Below are 17929 nucleotides of genomic sequence, written 5' to 3'. Positions count from 1 at the left end.
CAATTTAGCACGGCCAATCCACCCTAATCTGCACATCCCTGGGCACTATGGGACAATTTAGCATGACCAATCCACCCTAACCTGCATATCCCTGGGGCACTATGGGACAATTTAGCACGGCCAATCCACCCTAACCTGCACATCCCTGGGGCACTATGGGACAATTTAGCACGGCCAATCCACCCTAATCTGCACATCCCTGGGCACTATGGGACAATTTAGCATGGCCAATCCACCCTAATCTGCACATCCCTGGGCACTATGGGACAATTTAGCACGGCCAATCCACCCTAACCTGCACATCCCTGGGGCACTATGGGACAATTTAGCACGGCCAATCCACCCTAACGTGCATGTCTTTGGACTGTGGTAGGAAACTGAAGCACCCGGGGGGAACCACATACCAACACGGGGAGAACATGCAAAGTGCACCCAGACAGTTGCCTGAGGCTGGAATCAAATCCAGGTTCCTGGCACTGGGAGGCAGCAGTGTTGACCACTGAGCTATCGGAAAACCGACAGCATTACATCAGCTGCGGTCCTACGGTAACTGGCACCATCTCTATAAAAGCAAATAACTGCGGATGCTGGAATATGAAACCAAAAGAGAAAATGCTGGAAAATCGCAGCAGGTCTGGCAGCATCTGTAAGGAGAGAAAAGAGCTGATGTTTCGAGTCGAACTGACCCTTTGTCAAAGCTGGCACCCCCTGTTGACAGAGCTCTCAGTGAACGGTTGTCGAGTCTCGACTCTGGGGTCATGGTGGGTCAAGGTTTGGGATGTGCTACCTGAAAGCCTTCCTGGTAGGCCGGGCATTGGGTCACCTGACCTCATGACTCACCCATTGTTTTGAAATGTGGACACCGTCACATGACCTGGTTAATTCCCTACAGCAAGCAGGAGCTTATCCCAAAACCCTGCTGCGCGTTTCATTAGCTCAAAGCTCCTGAATAACTGCTGGTGGTTGCCACGCTCTCAGTTGCCTGGATCCTAATCTCTGGAATTCTCTTCTAACATCTCTCCACCTCTTCCCTCTCTGCGTCCTCTCCTTCAATGAGACCGTAGGGACATGAGGAATAGGAGCAGGAGTGGGCCATTCGGCCCCTCGAGCCCGCTCCACCATTCAATCAGATCACGGCTGACCTTTTCATGACCTGAGCTCCACTTACCCACCCTCTCACCGTGGCCCTTAATTCCTTTACTGTTCAAACAAAGATTGATATCTTTTGCCTTAAAAAAAATTCAACAAGGTTGTCTCACTGGGCAGGGAATTCCACAGATTCACCACCTTTTGGATGAAGAGGTTCCTCCTCAACTCAGTCCTCAATACGCTCCCCCTTATTTTGAGGCTGTGCCCCCTCGTTCTAGTTTCACCCCTCCTCCTCCTCCCCCACCCCCAAGTGGAAACAACCTCCCTGCTTCTATTCTGTCTATTCCCTTCATCGTTTTATATGTTTCTATAAAATCCTCCCTCATTCTTCAAAATTCCATTGAGTTTATTCCCAGTCCACTCAACCTTCAGGAAGATTCCTATATGGTCCAAATCTTCTGTCTCTCAGTATCTCTCAGATTGACAATCCTGTGAGTTGCTGAGTAAAAGACCCAATATAAATGCAAGTACTTGCTGTCTCATTTGACTCATTATGTTGACTGCCCGTTCAGATAGCCATATGACAGCTCCTGGTCATCATGGGTGGCATGGTGACTCAGTGGTTAGCAGTGCAGTCGCACAGCGCCAGGGACCTGGGTTCAATCCCACCCTCCGGCAACTGTCTGTGTGGAGTTTGCACTTTCTCCCTGTGACTGCATTGGGTTTCCTCCCACAGTCCAAAGGTGTGCAGGTTAGGGTGGATCGGTTGTGCCAAATTGCCCCATGATGCAGGCTCGGTGGGTTACAGGGTCGGGGAAGTTGGTGTGGGTGGGATGCTCTTTGGAGGATCTGTGTGGACTGAATGGCGTGCTTCCACACTGCAGGGATTCTATGATATTGGTCAAAGCTACATGGAATCCAGTGTCCCGTTGCCAAACACCAGCACGAGTGCGCAGTAGGTCACAAAAAAAAACGCTCTCACTGTTTGCAAAATCTGAACAGTTCAGATAGTTTGCTGCATTCTCCACAATAACGTCAGTTTGATGTCTGTGAGATGCTTTGGGGATATTTCTGAACAAACCTTCAATCATTGTGGTTTTGTTTTCTAATTTTTAGGATCTACAGTTTGACCACAGGGATCAGTGATCCGAGTGTGTTTATCCCACCTGCATCATGCACTCAGCTGAATTGAGCATATTCTCTCTTGGAAGTGGTCCAAAAACAACGGATTTATCTGATTCTAATAAAGAAACGTTTCCATGCCAAATAAACCCTGACTCTGTACGGTTACACAGTGAGTGACCCTTACCCTGCCAAATAAACCCTGACTCTGTACGGTTACACAGTGAGTGACCCTTACCCTGCTGAATAAACCCTGACTCTGTACAGTTACACAGTGAGTGACCCTTACCCTGCTGAATAAACAGTGACTCTGTACGGTTACACAGTGACTGACCCTTACCCTGCTGAATAAACACTGACTCTGTACAGTTACACAGTGAGTGACCCTTACCCTGCTGAATAAACACTGACTCTGTACAGTTACACAGTGAGTGACCCTTACCCTGCTGAATAAACCCTAACTCTGTACAGTTACACAGTGAGTGACCCTTACCCTGCTGAATAAACACTGACTCTGTACGGTTCCACAGTGAGTGACCCTTACCCTGCTGAATAAACACTGACTCTGTACAGTTACACAGTGAGTGACCCTTACCCTGCCAAATAAACCCTGACTCTGTACGGTTACACAGTGAGTGACCCTTACCCTGCTGAATAAACACTGTCTCTGTACAGTTACACAGTGAGTGACCCTTACCCTGCTGAAAAAACACTGACTCTGTACGGTTACACAGTGAGTGACCCTTACCCTGCTGAATAAACCCTGACTCTGTACGGTTACACAGTGAGTGACCCTTACCCTGCTGAATAAACACTGACTCTGTACGGTTACACAGTGAGTGACCCTTACCCTGCTGAATAAACAGTGACTCTGTACGGTTACACAGCGAGTGACCCTTATCCTGCTCAATAAACACTGACTCTGTACAGTTACACAGTGAGTGACCCTTACCCTGCTGAATAAACACTGACTCTGTACGGTTACACAGCGAGTGACCCTTATCCTGCTCAATAAACACTGACTCTGTACAGTTACACAGTGAGTGACCCTTACCCTGCTGAATAAACCCTGACTCTGTACGGTTACACAGTGAGTGACCCTTACCCTGCCAAATAAACCCTGACTCTGTACGGTTACACAGTGAGTGACCCTTACCCTGCCAAATAATCCCTGACTCTGTACGGTTACACAGTGAGTGACCCTTACCCTGCCAAATAAACCCTGACTCTGTACAGTTACACAGTGAGTGACCCTTACCCTGCCAAATAATCCCTGACTCTGTACGGTTACACAGTGAGTGACCCTTACCCTGCTGAATAAACACTGTCTCTGTACGGTTACACAGTGAGTGACCCTTACCCTGCAGAATAAACACTGACTCTGTACAGTTACACAGTGAGTGACCCTTACCCTGCTGAATAAACCCTGACTCTGTACGGTTACACAGTGAGTGACCCTTACCCTGCTGAATAAACCTTGACTCTGTACGGTTACACAGTGAGTGACCCTTACCCTGCCAAATAAACCCTGACTCTGTACGGTTACACAGTGAGTGACCCTTACCCTGCCAAATAATCCCTGACTCTGTACGGTTACACAGTGAGTGACCCTTACCCTGCCAAATAAACCCTGACTATGTACGGTTACACAGTGAGTGACCCTTACCCTGCTGAATAAACACTGTCTCTGTACAGTTACACAGTGAGTGACCCTTACCCTGCCAAATAAACCCTGACTCTGTACGGTTACACAGTGAGTGACCCTTACCCTGCCAAATAAACACTGACTCTGTACGGTTACACAGTGAGTGACCCTTACCCTGCTGAATAAACACTGACTCTGTACAGTTACACAGTGAGTGACCCTTACCCTGCCAAATAATCCCTGACTCTGTACGGTTACACAGTGAGTGACCCTTACCCTGCCGAATAAACCCTGACTCTGTACGGTTACACAGTGAGTGACCCTTACCCGGCCGAATAAACCCTGACTCTGTACGGTTACACAGTGAGTGACCCTTACCCGGCCGAATAAACACTGACTCTGTACGGTTACACAGTGAGTGACCCTTACCCTGCTGAATAAACACTGACTCTGTACGGTTACACAGTGAGTGACCCTTACCCTGCTGAATAAACACTGACTCTGTACGGTTACACAGTGAGTGACCCTTACCCAGCTGAATAAACCCTGACTCTGTACGGTTACACAGTGAGTGACCCTTACCCTGCTGAATAAACACTGACTCTGTACGGTTACACAGTGAGTGACCCTTACCCTGCTGAATAAACACTGACTCTGTACGGTTACACAGTGAGTGACCCTTACCCTGCTGAATAAACACAGACTCTGTACGGTTACACAGTGAGTGACCCTTACCCTGCTGAATAAACACTGACTCTGTACGGTTACACAGTGAGTAACCCTTACCCTGCTGAATAAACACTGTCTCTGTACGGTTACACAGTGAGTGACCCTTACCCTGCTGAATAAACACTGACTCTGTACAGTTACACAGTGAGTGACCCTTACCCTGCTGAATAAACCCTGACTCTGTACGGTTACACAGTGAGTGACCCTTACCCTGCTGAATAAACCCTGACTCTGTACGGTTACACAGTGAGTGACCCTTACCCTGCCAAATAAACCCTGACTCTGTACGGTTACACAGTGAGTGACCCTTACCCTGCCAAATAATCCCTGACTCTGTACGGTTACACAGTGAGTGACCCTTACCCTGCCAAATAAACCCTGACTCTGTACGGTTACACAGTGAGTGACCCTTACCCTGCTGAATAAACACTGTCTCTGTACAGTTACACAGTGAGTGACCCTTACCCTGCCAAATAAACCCTGACTCTGTACGGTTACACAGTGAGTGACCCTTACCCTGCCAAATAAACACTGACTCTGTACGGTTACACAGTGAGTGACCCTTACCCTGCTGAATAAACCCTGACTCTGTACAGTTACACAGTGAGTGACCCTTACCCTGCTGAATAAACCCTGACTCTGTACAGTTACACAGTGAGTGACCCTTACCCTGCTGAATAAACCCTGACTCTGTACGGTTACACAGTGAGTGACCCTTACCCTGCTGAATAAACACTGACTCTGTACAGTTACACAGTGAGTGACCCTTACCCTGCCAAATAATCCCTGACTCTGTACGGTTACACAGTGAGTGACCCTTACCCTGCCGAATAAACCCTGACTCTGTACGGTTACACAGTGAGTGACCCTTACCCTGCCGAATAAACCCTGACTCTGTACGGTTACACAGTGAGTGACCCTTACCCTGCTGAATAAACACTGACTCTGTACGGTTACACAGTGAGTGACCCTTACCCTGCTGAATAAACACTGACTCTGTACGGTTACACAGTGAGTGACCCTTACCCTGCTGAATAAACACTGACTCTGTACGGTTACACAGTGAGTGACCCTTACCCTGCTGAATAAACCCTGACTCTGTACGGTTACACAGTGAGTGACCCTTACCCTGCTGAATAAACACTGACTCTGAACGGTTACACAGTGAGTGACCCTTACCCTGCTGAATAAACACAGACTCTGTACGGTTACACAGTGAGTGACCCTTACCCTGCTGAATAAACACTGACTCTGTACGGTTACACAGTGAGTGACCCTTACCCTGCTGAATAAACACTGACTCTGTACGGTTACACAGTGAGTGACCCTTACCCTGCTGAATAAACCCTGACTCTGTACAGTCACACAGTGAGTGACCCTTACCCTGCTGAATAAACCCTGACTCTGTACGGTTACACAGTGAGTGACCCTTACCCTGCTGAATAAACACTGACTCTGTACGGTTACACAGTGAGTGACCCTTACCCTGCTGAATAAACACTGACTCTGTACGGTTACACAGTGAGTGACCCTTACCCTGCTGAATAAACACTGACTCTGTACGGTTACACAGTGAGTGACCCTTACCCTGCTGAATAAACACTGACTCTGTACGGTTACACAGCGAGAGACCCTTACCCTGCTGAATAAACCCTGACTCTGTACAGTTACACAGTGAGTGACCCTTACCCTGCTGAATAAACACTGACTCTGTACGGTTACACAGTGAATGACCCTTACCCTGCTGAATAAACACTGATTCTGTACAGTTACACAGCGAGAGACCCTTACCCTGCTGAATAAACACTGACTCTGTACGGTTACACAGCAAGTGATCCTTACCCTGCTGAATAAACACTGACTCTGTGCAGTTACACAGTGAGTGACCCTTACCCTGCTGAATAAACACTGATTCTGTACAGTTACACAGCGAGAGACCCTTACCCTGCTGAATAAACACTGACTCTGTACGGTTACACAGCAAGTGATCCTTACCCTGCCGAATAAACACTGACTCTGTGCAGTTACACAGTGAGTGACCCTTACCCTGCTGAATAAACACTGACTCTGTACAGTTACACAGTGAGTGATCCTAAACACTGACTCTGTACGGTTACACAGTGAGTGACCCTTACCCTGCTGAATAAACACTGACTCTGTACGGTTACACAGTGAGTGACCCTTACCCTGCTGAATAAACCCTGACTCTGTACGGTTACACAGTGAGTGACCCTTACCCTGCTGAATAAACACTGACTCTGTACGGTTACACAGCGAGAGACCCTTACCCTGCTGAATAAACCCTGACTCTGTACAGTTACACAGTGAGTGACCCTTACCCTGCTGAATAAACACTGACTCTGTAAGGTTACACAGTGAATGACCCTTACCCTGCTGAATAAACACTGATTCTGTACAGTTACACAGCGAGAGACCCTTACCCTGCTGAATAAACACTGACTCTGTACGGTTACACAGCAAGTGATCCTTACCCTGCTGAATAAACACTGACTCTGTGCAGTTACACAGTGAGTGACCCTTACCCTGCTGAATAAACACTGATTCTGTACAGTTACACAGCGAGAGACCCTTACCCTGCTGAATAAACACTGACTCTGTACGGTTACACAGCAAGTGATCCTTACCCTGCTGAATAAACACTGACTCTGTGCGGTTACACAGTGAGTGACCCTTACCCTGCTGAATAAACACTGACTCTGTACAGTTACACAGTGAGTGATCCTAAACACTGACTCTGTACGGTTACACAGTGAGTGACCCTTACCCTGCTGAATAAACACTGACTCTGTACAAAGGCAAATTCAGTAACATAGGTTGTCTCACAGGCAATCGGCCAGCTCAGGAGGAAATAAACATTAAGAGAAATCTCTGACAGAGGGATGTAATAACAGGGAGCGACAGATTACAGCTTCCAAACCCAGCTTTAAGAACCCAGCAACTGCTAACACAAAACTGTGACCAGCGAACTGAGTGTGAACGAGGCACTGAGTGTGAACAGGGCACTGAGTGTGAACAGAACACTGAGTGTGAATAAGGCACTGAGTGTGAACAGGGCACTGAGTGTGAATAAGGCACTGAGTTTGTGAATAAGACACAGAGTGTGAACAGGACACTGAGTGTGAATAAGACAGAGTGTGAACAGGGCACTGACTGTGAACAGGACACTGACTGTGAATAAGGCACTGAGTGTGAACAGGGCACTGAGTGTGAATAAGGCACAGAGTGTGAACAGGACACTGAGTGTGACCAGGGCACTGAGTTTGTGAATAAGGCACTGAGTGTGAACTGGATGCTGAGTGTGAATAAGGCACCGAATGTGAACAAGGCACTGAGTGTGAACAGGGCACTAAGTGTGAACTGGTCACTGAGTGTGAATAGGGCACTGATTGTGAATATGGCACTGAGTATGAACAAGGCACTGAGTGTGAATAAGGCACTGTGTGTGTGAATAAGGCACTGAGTGTGAACAGGACACTGAGTGTGTGAATAAGGCACTGAGTGTGAACAAGGCACTCAGTGTGAATAAGGCACTGAGTTTTTGAATAAGGCACTGAGTGTGAACAGGACACTGAGTGTGACCAGGGCACTGAGTGTGAGCAGGACACTGAGTATGAACAAGGCACTGAGTATGAATAAGGCACTGTGTGTGTGAATAAGGCACTGAGTGTGAACAGGACACTGAGTGTGAACAGGGCACTAAGTGTGAACTGGACACTGAGTGTGAATAGGGCACTGATTGTGAATATGGCACTGAGTGTGAATAAGGCACTGTGTGTGTGAATAAGGCACTGAGTGTGAACAGGACACTGAGTGTGAACAGGGCACTGATTGTGAATATGGCACTGAGTGTGAACAAGGCACTCAGTGTGAATAAGGCACTGATTGTGTGAATAAGGCACTGAGTGTGAACAGGACACTGAATGTGAATAGGGCACTAAGTATGAACTGGATACTGAGTGTGCACAGGGCACTGAGTGTGAACAAGGCAGAGTGTGAACAGGGCATTGAGTGTGAATAAAGCATTGAGTGTGAACAGGACGCTGAGTGTGACCTGGGCACTGAGTGTGAACAGGACACTGAGTATGAACAAGGCACTGAGTATGAATAAGGCACTGAGTGTGTGAATAAGGCACTGAGTGTGAACAGGACACTGAATGTGAATAGGGCACTAAGTGTGAACTGGATACTGAGTGTGAACAGGACACTGAGTGTGAATAAGGCACTGAGTGTGAACAGGACACTGAGTGTGAATAAGGCACAGAGTGTGAACAGGGCACTAAGTGTGAACTCAACACTGAGTGTGAAGAGTGCACTGATTGTGAATATGGCACTGAGTGTGAGCAAGGCACTGAGTGTGAATAAGAACTGAGTGTGTGAATAAGGCACTGAGTGTGAACAGGACACTGAGTGTGACCTGGGAACTGAGTATGAACAAGGCACTGAGTGTGAATAAGGCACTGAGTGTGAACAGGACACTGAGTGTGAACTCGACACTGAGTGTGAACAGTGCACTGATTGTGAATATGGCACTGAGTGTGAGCAAGGCACTGAGTGTGAATAAGAACTGAGTGTGTGAATAAGGCACTGAGTGTGAACAGGACACTGAATGTGAATAGGGCACTAAGTGTGAACTGGATACTGAGTGTGAACAGGGCACTGATTGTGAATATGGCACTGAGTGTGAACAAGGCACTCAGTGTGAATAAGGCACTGTGTGTGTGAATAAGGCACTGAGTGTGAACAGGACACTGAGTGTGAATAAGGCACTGAGTGTGAACATGACACTGAGTGTGACCTGGGCACTGAGTGTGAACAGGGCACTAAGTGTGAACTCGACACTGAGTGTGAACAGTGCACTGATTGTGAATATGGCACTGAGTGTGAGCAAGGCACTGAGTGTGAACAGGACACTGAGTGTGACCTGGGCACTGAGTGTGAACAGGACACTGAGTATGAACAAGGCACTGAGTGTGAATAAAGCATTGAGTGTGAACAGGACACTGAGTGTGACCTGGGCACTGAGTGTGAACAGGACACTGAGTATGAACAAGGCACTGAGTATGAATAAGGCACTGAGTGTGTGAATAAGGCACTGAGTGTGAACAGGACACTGAATGTGAATAGGGCACTAAGTGTGAACTGGATACTGAGTGTGAACAGGACACTGAGTGTGAATAAGGCACTGAGTGTGAACAGGACACTGAGTGTGACCTGGGCACTGAGTGTGAACAGGGCACTAAGTGTGAACTCAACACTGAGTGTGAAGAGTGCACTGATTGTGAATATGGCACTGAGTGTGAGCAAGGCACTGAGTGTGAATAAGAACTGAGTGTGTGAATAAGGCACTGAGTGTGAACAGGACACTGAGTGTGACCTGGGCACTGAGTATGAACAAGGCACTGAGTGTGAATAAGGCACTGAGTGTGAACAGGATACTGAGTGTAACCAGGGCACTGAGTGTGAACAGGACACTGAGTGTGAACTCGACACTGAGTGTGAACAGTGCACTGATTGTGAATATGGCACTGAGTGTGAGCAAGGCACTGAGTGTGAATAAGAACTGAGTGTGTGAATAAGGCACTGAGTGTGAACAGGACACTGAATGTGAATAGGGCACTAAGTGTGAACTGGATACTGAGTGTGAACAGGGCACTGATTGTGAATATGGCACTGAGTGTGAACAAGGCACTCAGTGTGAATAAGGCACTGAGTGTGAACAGGACACTGAGTGTGAATAAGGCACTGAGTGTGAACATGACACTGAGTGTGACCTGGGCACTGAGTGTGAACAGGGCACTAAGTGTGAACTCGACACTGAGTGTGAACAGTGCACTGATTGTGAATATGGCACTGAGTGTGAGCAAGGCACTGAGTGTGAACAGGACACTGAGTGTGACCTGGGCACTGAGTGTGAACAGGACACTGAGTATGAACAAGGCACTGAGTGTGAATAAGACACTGAGTTTGTGAATATGGCACTGAGTGTGTAACAGGGCACTAAGTGTGAACTGGACACTGAGTGTGAACAGGGCACTGATTGTGAATATGGCACTGAGTGTGAGCAAGGCACTGAGTGTGAATAAGAACTGAGTGTGTGAATAAGGCACTGAGTGTGAACAGGACACTGAATGTGAATAGGGCACTAAGTGTGAACTGGATACTGAGTGTGAACAGGGCACTGATTGTGAATATGGCACTGAGTGTGAACAAGGCACTCAGTGTGAATAAGGCACTGTGTGTGTGAATAAGGCACTGAGTGTGAACAGGACACTGAGTGTGAATAAGGCACTGAGTGTGAACATGACACTGAGTGTGACCTGGGCACTGAGTGTGAACAGGGCACTAAGTGTGAACTCGACACTGAGTGTGAACAGTGCACTGATTGTGAATATGGCACTGAGTGTGAGCAAGGCACTGAGTGTGAACAGGACACTGAGTGTGACCTGGGCACTGAGTGTGAACAGGACACTGAGTATGAACAAGGCACTGAGTGTGAATAAGACACTGAGTTTGTGAATATGGCACTGAGTGTGAATAGGGCACTGAGTGTGAACAAGGCACTGAGTGTGAATAAGGCACTGAGTGTGTGAATAAGGCACTGAGTGTGAACAGGACACTGAGTGTGAACAGGACACTGAGTGTGACCTGTGCACTGAGTGTGAACACGACGCTAAGTGTGAACTAGGCACTGAGTGTGAATAAGGCACTGAGTGTGTGAATAAGGCACTGAGTGTGAACAGGGCACTAAGTGTGAACTGGACACTGAGTGTGAATAAGGCACCGATTGTGAACATGGGATTCTCTGGGAAGCAAAGGAGGAGATTGCAGAGCCATTGGCCTTGATTTTTATGTCCTCGTTGTCTACAGGAATAGTGCCAGAAGACTGGAGGATAGCAAATGTGGTTCCCTTGTTCAGGAAGGGGAGTAGGGATAACCCTAGTAACTATAGGCCGGTGAGTCTCACTTCTGTTGTGGGCAAAGTCTTAGAGAGAATTGTAAGGGATAGGATTTATGAACATCTGGATAGGAATAATGTGATCAAGGAGAGTCAGCATGGTTTTGTGAAGGGCAGGTCGTGCCTCACAAACCTTACTGAATTCTTTGAGAAGGTGACTAAGGAGGTGGACGAGGGAAAGCAGTAGATGTGGTGTATATGGATTTTAGTAAGGTGTTTGATAAGGTTCCCCACGGTAGGCTACTGCAGAAAATACGGAGGTATGGCGTTGAGGGTGAGTTGGAGGTTTGGATTAGGAATTGGCTGGCTGGAAGTAGACAAAGGGTAGTAGTTGATGGTAAAGGTTCATCTTGGAGTGCAGTTACTAGCGGTGTTCCGCAAGGATCTGTTTTGGGACTATTGCTGTTTGTCATTTTTATAAATGACCTAGAGGAGGAGCTAGAAGGTTGGGTGAGCAAGTTTGTGGATGATATGAAAGTCGGTGGAGTTGTTGACAGTGAGGAAGGATGCGGCAGGTTACAGCGGGATATAGATAAGCTGCAGAGCTGGGCAGAAAGGTGGCAAATGGAGTTCAATGTGGGTAAGTGTGAGGTGATTCACTTTGGTACGAGTAACAAAAAGATGGGGTACTGGGCTAATGGTCAGATACTTGGTAGTGTGGATGAGCAGAGGGATCTTGGTGTCCATGAACACAGATCTCTGAAAGTTGCCACCCAGGTAAATAGTGCGGTGAAGAAGACATATGGCGTACTGGCTTTTATTGGTAGAGGAATTGAGTTCCAGAGTCCTGAGGTCATGTTGCAGTTGTATAAGACTCTGGTGCGGCCGCATCTGGAGTATTTTGTACAGTTTTGGTCGCCATACTATAGGAAGGATGTGGAGGCACTGGAACGGGTGCAGAGGAGGTTTACCAGGATGTTGCCTGGTATGGTAGGAAGATCCTATGAGGAAAGGCTGAGGCACTTGGGGCTGTTTTCATTGGAGAAAAGAAGGTTTAGGGGTGACTTGATAGAGGTGTACAAGATGATTAGGGGTTTAGATAGGGTTGACAGTGAGAACCTTTTTCCACGTATGGAGTCAGCTATTACGAGGGGGCATAGCTTTAAATTAAGGGGTGGTAGGTATAGGACAGATGTTAGGGGTAGATTCTTTACTCAGTGAGTCATGAGTTCATGGAATGCCCTGCCAGTATCAGTGGTGGACTCTCCCTCTTTATGGGCATCTAAACGGGCATTGGATAGGCATATGGAGGATAGTGGGCTAGTGTAGGTTAGGTGGGCTTGGATCGGCGCAACATCGAGGGCCAAAGGGTCTGTACTGCGCTGTATTGTTCTATGTTCTATGTTCTATGAGTGTGAACAAGGCACTGAGTGTGAATAAGGCAGAGTATGCGAATATGGCACTGAGTGTGAACAGGGCACTGAGTGTGACCAGGGCTCTGAGTGTGAACAGGACACTGAGTGTGAACAAGGCACTGAGTGTGAATAAGGCACTGAGTGTTTGAATAAGGCGCTGAGTGTGAACAGGACACTGAGTGTGAACAGGGCACTAAGTGTGAACTGGACACTGAGTGTGAACAGGGCACTGAGTGCGAGCAGGACACTGAATGTGAACAGGGCACTGAGTGTGAACTGGATACTGAGTGTGAACAGGGCACTGAGTGTGAACTGGATACTGAGTGTGAACAAGGAGAAGGAGTGGCTGTTTACCCATTGCAGGCTGATGTTTGTGTCTTTCCCTTGGCTGTACTAGCCCGTGTTTGGAGCTGTGAACTCGGGGCTTATAATCCCAGGACTTTGCAACAAAGAGAAGTCATTCAGCCCTTGGCCTTCTCCCCTTCCTTCTAACTTATCCTTTATTCCAACATTTCCCCAATTCCTCTTTGAAAGCTGGAAAAGATTCTGCTCCAATCAGTGAGGTCCCGCTGTGTTTTCTTAACTGACATTGACTGGTCGGGTAAGGAGGGAGAGTTACCTTGCTCTGAGATGGAAACTCCAGGTTCAAGTCTCACTCCCGGTCTTGAAGCACAGGGAGGGCATGTTCACAATGCAGCTGGACAGGTTGGAACCTCTTCTAATGTGTGGCAGGCAGTAAGGACGGGACAGACCTCTGGTCAGCTACCTGCAAAGGGCATGGTGGGCAAATGCAGCACCTTACAAAGACCCTGAACCTGGGCCAATACAGATATCCATAGTCCCTTCAGGGCACAGCAGAGAGAGAGAAGGTTATTATGGGATGTGGAGCCATCAGGGCAGGTTGAGATACAGTCCAGGCATCACTTCTTCGAAAGCTGAGGTTGCTTCAAGGGTTTAATGCTCTCCTTTTGGTTCGCATGTTCATGGAATCCTTACATTCGGCCCATTGAGTCCACACCGACTCTCAAATGTGCATCTAACTCCGTGCTGTCGCTGTTCTAGGAGCATCCAATCTCTTGCCAGAGAACCTGGCAGCGATTCAGAGCCGAATCTGGCTCAGGTTCCCTTGGGATGTTGGATCTCGTTGGTCAGAAATTCTCACACAGCAAGACCAAGCCAGTTGCTCACAGAACAAAGAGAGAGTTGGCATCGTTTTCTCTTTACGTTGAGCAGCAGGTGGTGGGGTGGCTCAATGGTTGGCACCACTCCCTCACAGGAACTGGGATCAAGGAGCAATCCCACCCTCAGGTGACTGTCTGTGTGGAGTTTGCACGTTCTCCCCGTTTTTGTGCAGGTTTCTTCCAGGTACTCCAATTTCCTCCCACGATTCAGGGATATGCAGGTTAGGGTGGGTTGGCCGTGCTAAATTGTCCCATAGTGCCCAGGGATGTGCAGGTTAGGGTGGGTTGGCCGTGCTAAATTATCCCATAGTGCCCAGGGATGTGCAGGTTAGGGTGGGTTGGCCGTGCTAAATTGTCCCATAGTGCCCAGGGATGTGCAGGTTAGGGTGGATTGGCCGTGCTAAATTGTCCCATAGTGCCCAGGGATGTGCAGGTTAGGGTGGGTTGGCCGTGCTAAATTGTCCCATAGTGCCCAGGGATGTGCAGGTTAGGGTGGGTTGGCCGTGCTAAATTGTCCCATAGTGCCCGGGGATGTGCAGGTTAGGGTGGATTGGCCGTGCTAAATTGTCCCATAGTGTCCAGGGATGTGCAGGTTAGGGTGGGTTGGCCGTGCTAAATTGTCCCATAGTGCCCAGGGATGTGCAGGTTAGGGTGGATTGGCCATGCTAAATTGTCCCATAGTGCCCAGGGATGTGCAGGTTAGGGAGGGTTGGCCGTGCTAAATTGTCCCATAGTGCCCAGGGATGTGCAGGTTAGGGTGGGTTGGCCGTGCTAAATTGTCCCATAGTGCCCAGGGATGTGCAGGTTAGGGTGGGTTGGCCGTGCTAAATTGTCCCATAGTGCCCAGGGATGTGCAGGTTACGGTGGGTTGGCCGTGCTAAATTGTCCCATAGTGCCCAGGGATGTGCAGGTTAGGGTGGGTTGGCTGTGCTAAATTGTCCCATAGTGCCCGGGGATGTGCAGGTTAGGGTGGATTGGCCATGCTAAATTGTCCCATAGTGCCCAGGGATGTGCAGGTTAGGGTGGGTTGGCCGTGCTAAATTGTCCCATAGTGCCCAGGATGTGCAGGTTAGGGTGGATTGACCGTGCTAAATTGTCCCATAGTGCCCGGGGATGTGCAGGTTAGGGTGGATTGGCCGTGCTAAATTGTCCTATAGTGTCCAGGGATGTGCAGGTTAGGGTGGGTTGGCCATGCTAAATTGTCCCATAGTGCCCAGGGATGTGCAGGTTAGGGTGGGTTGGCCATGCTAAATTGTCCCATAGTGCCCAGGGATGCGCAGGTTAGGGTGGGTTGGCCATGCTAAATTGTCCCATAGTGTCCAGGGATGTGCAGGTTAGGGTGGGTTGGCCATGCTAAATTGTCCCATAGTGCCCAGGGATGTGCAGGTTAGGGTGGGTTGGCCATGCTAAATTGTCCCATAGTGCCCAGGGATCTGCAGGTTAGGGTGGATTGGCCGTGCTAAATTGTCCCATAGTGCCCAGGGATCTGCAGGTTAGGGTGGATTGGCCGTGCTAAATTGTCCCATAGTGCCCAGGGATGTGCAGGTTAGGGTGGATTGGCCGTGCTAAATTGCCCCATAGTGCCCAGGGATGTGCAGGTTAGGGTGGATTGGCCGTGCTAAATTCTCCCATAGTGTCCAGGGATGTGCAGGTTAGGGTGGATTGGCCGTGCTAAATTGTCCCATAGTGCCCAGGGATGTGCAGGTTAGGGTGGATTGGCCGTGCTAAATTGTCCCATAGTGCCCAGAGATCTGCAGGTTAGGGTGGATTGGCCGTGCTAAATTGTCCCATAGTGCCCAGGGATGTGCAGGTTAGGGTAGATTGGCCGTGCTAAATTGCCCCATAGTGCCCAGGAATGTGCAGGTTAGGGTGGATTGGCCGTGCTAAATTGCCCCATAGTGCCCAGGGATGTGCAGGTTAGGGTGGATTGGCCGTGCTAAATTGCCCCATCGCGCCCAGGGATCTGCAGGTTAGGGTGGATTGGCCGTGCTAAATTGTCCCATAGTGCCCCAGGGATGTGCAGGTTAGGGTGGATTGGCCATGCTAAATTGTCCCATAGTGCCCAGGGATCTGCCGGTTAGGGTGGATTGGCCGTGCTAAATTGTCCTATAGTGCCCAGGGATCTGCAGGTTAGGGTGGATTGGCCGTGCTAAATTGTCCCATAGTGCCCAGGGATGTGCAGGTTAGGGTGGATTGGCCGTGCTAAATTGTCCCATAGTGCCCAGGGATCTGCAGGTTAGGGTGGATTGGCCGTGCTAAATTGTCCCATAGTGCCCAGGGATGTGCAGGTTAGGGTAGATTGGCCGTGCTAAATTGCCCCATAGTGCCCAGGAATGTGCAGGTTAGAGTGGATTGGCCGTGCTAAATTGCCCCATAGTGCCCAGGGATGTGCAGGTTAGGGTGGATTGGCCGTGCTAAATTGCCCCATAGTGCCCAGGGATGTGCAGGTTAGGGTGGATTGGCCGTGCTAAATTGCCCCATAGCGCCCAGGGATCTGCAGGTTAGGGTGGATTGGCCGTGCTAAATTGTCCCATAGTGCCCAGGGATGTGCAGGTTAGGGTAGATTGGCCGTGCTAAATTGCCCCATAGTGCCCAGGAATGTGCAGGTTAGAGTGGATTGGCCGTGCTAAATTGCCCCATAGTGCCCAGGGATGTGCAGGTTAGGGTGGATTGGCCGTGCTAAATTGCCCCATAGTGCCCAGGGATGTGCAGGTTAGGGTGGATTGGCCGTGCTAAATTGCCCCATAGCGCCCAGGGATCTGCAGGTTAGGGTGGATTGGCCGTGCTAAATTGTCCCATAGTGCCCCAGGGATGTGCAGGTTAGGGTGGATTGGCCGTGCTAAATTCCCCATAGTGCCCAGGGATCTGCAGGTTAGGGTGGATTGGCCGTGCTAAATTGTCCCATAGTGCCCAGGGATGTGCAGGTTAGGGTGGATTGGCCGTGCTAAATTGTCCCATAGTGCCCAGGGATGTGCAGGTTAGGGTGGATTGGCCGTGCTAAATTGTCCCATAGTGCCCAGGGATCTGCAGGTTAGGGTGGATTGGCCGTGCTAAATTGTCCCATAGTGCCCAGGGATGTGCAGGTTAGGGTAGATTGGCCGTGCTAAATTGCCCCATAGTGCCCAGGAATGTGCAGGTTAGGGTGGATTGGCCGTGCTAAATTGCCCCATACTGCCCAGGGATGTGCAGGTTAGGGTGGATTGGCCGTGCTAAATTGCCCCATAGTGCCCAGGGATGTGCAGGTTTGGGTGGATTGGCCGTGCTAAATTGTCCCATAGTGCCCAGGGATGTGCAGGTTTGGGTGGATTGGCCGTGCTAAATTGTCCCATAGTGCCCAGGGATGTGCAGGTTAGGGTGGATTGGCCGTGCTAAATTGTCCCATAGTGCCCAGAGATCTGCAGGTTAGGGTGGATTGGCCGTGCTAAATTGTCCCATAGTGCCCAGGGATGTGCAGGTTAGGGTAGATTGGCCGTGCTAAATTGCCCCATAGTGCCCAGGAATGTGCAGGTTAGGGTGGATTGGCCGTGCTAAATTGCCCCATAGTGCCCAGGGATGTGCAGGTTAGGGTGGATTGGCCGTGCTAAATTGCCCCATCGCGCCCAGGGATCTGCAGGTTAGGGTGGATTGGCCGTGCTAAATTGTCCCATAGTGCCCCAGGGATGTGCAGGTTAGGGTGGATTGGCCATGCTAAATTGTCCCATAGTGCCCAGGGATCTGCCGGTTAGGGTGGATTGGCCGTGCTAAATTGTCCTATAGTGCCCAGGGATCTGCAGGTTAGGGTGGATTGGCCGTGCTAAATTGTCCCATAGTGCCCAGGGATGTGCAGGTTAGG

At 49.3% G+C, this 17929-nt stretch overlaps 1 protein-coding gene across 2 annotated transcripts in view; it reads left to right on the top strand.

The window, feature by feature from the left end:
• The window catches only part of LOC140457043 (ependymin-like), a 30323-nt gene extending 27963 nt beyond the window's left edge, over nt 1-2360 (top strand). For both annotated transcript variants that reach the window (XM_072550971.1, XM_072550970.1), the window contains exon 7: nt 2206-2360. In XM_072550971.1, coding sequence (XP_072407072.1) covers nt 2206-2281 — 76 coding nt within the window. In that variant the 3' untranslated portion in view covers nt 2282-2360. The remainder of the gene's footprint in view (nt 1-2205) is intronic.
• The last annotated feature ends 15569 nt before the right edge of the window (nt 2361-17929 follow it).

This window comes from Chiloscyllium punctatum, chromosome 31, assembly GCF_047496795.1.
Source record: "Chiloscyllium punctatum isolate Juve2018m chromosome 31, sChiPun1.3, whole genome shotgun sequence".
Classification (NCBI taxonomy): domain Eukaryota; kingdom Metazoa; phylum Chordata; class Chondrichthyes; order Orectolobiformes; family Hemiscylliidae; genus Chiloscyllium; species Chiloscyllium punctatum.
This window is presented reverse-complemented; position numbering and strand designations above follow the sequence as displayed.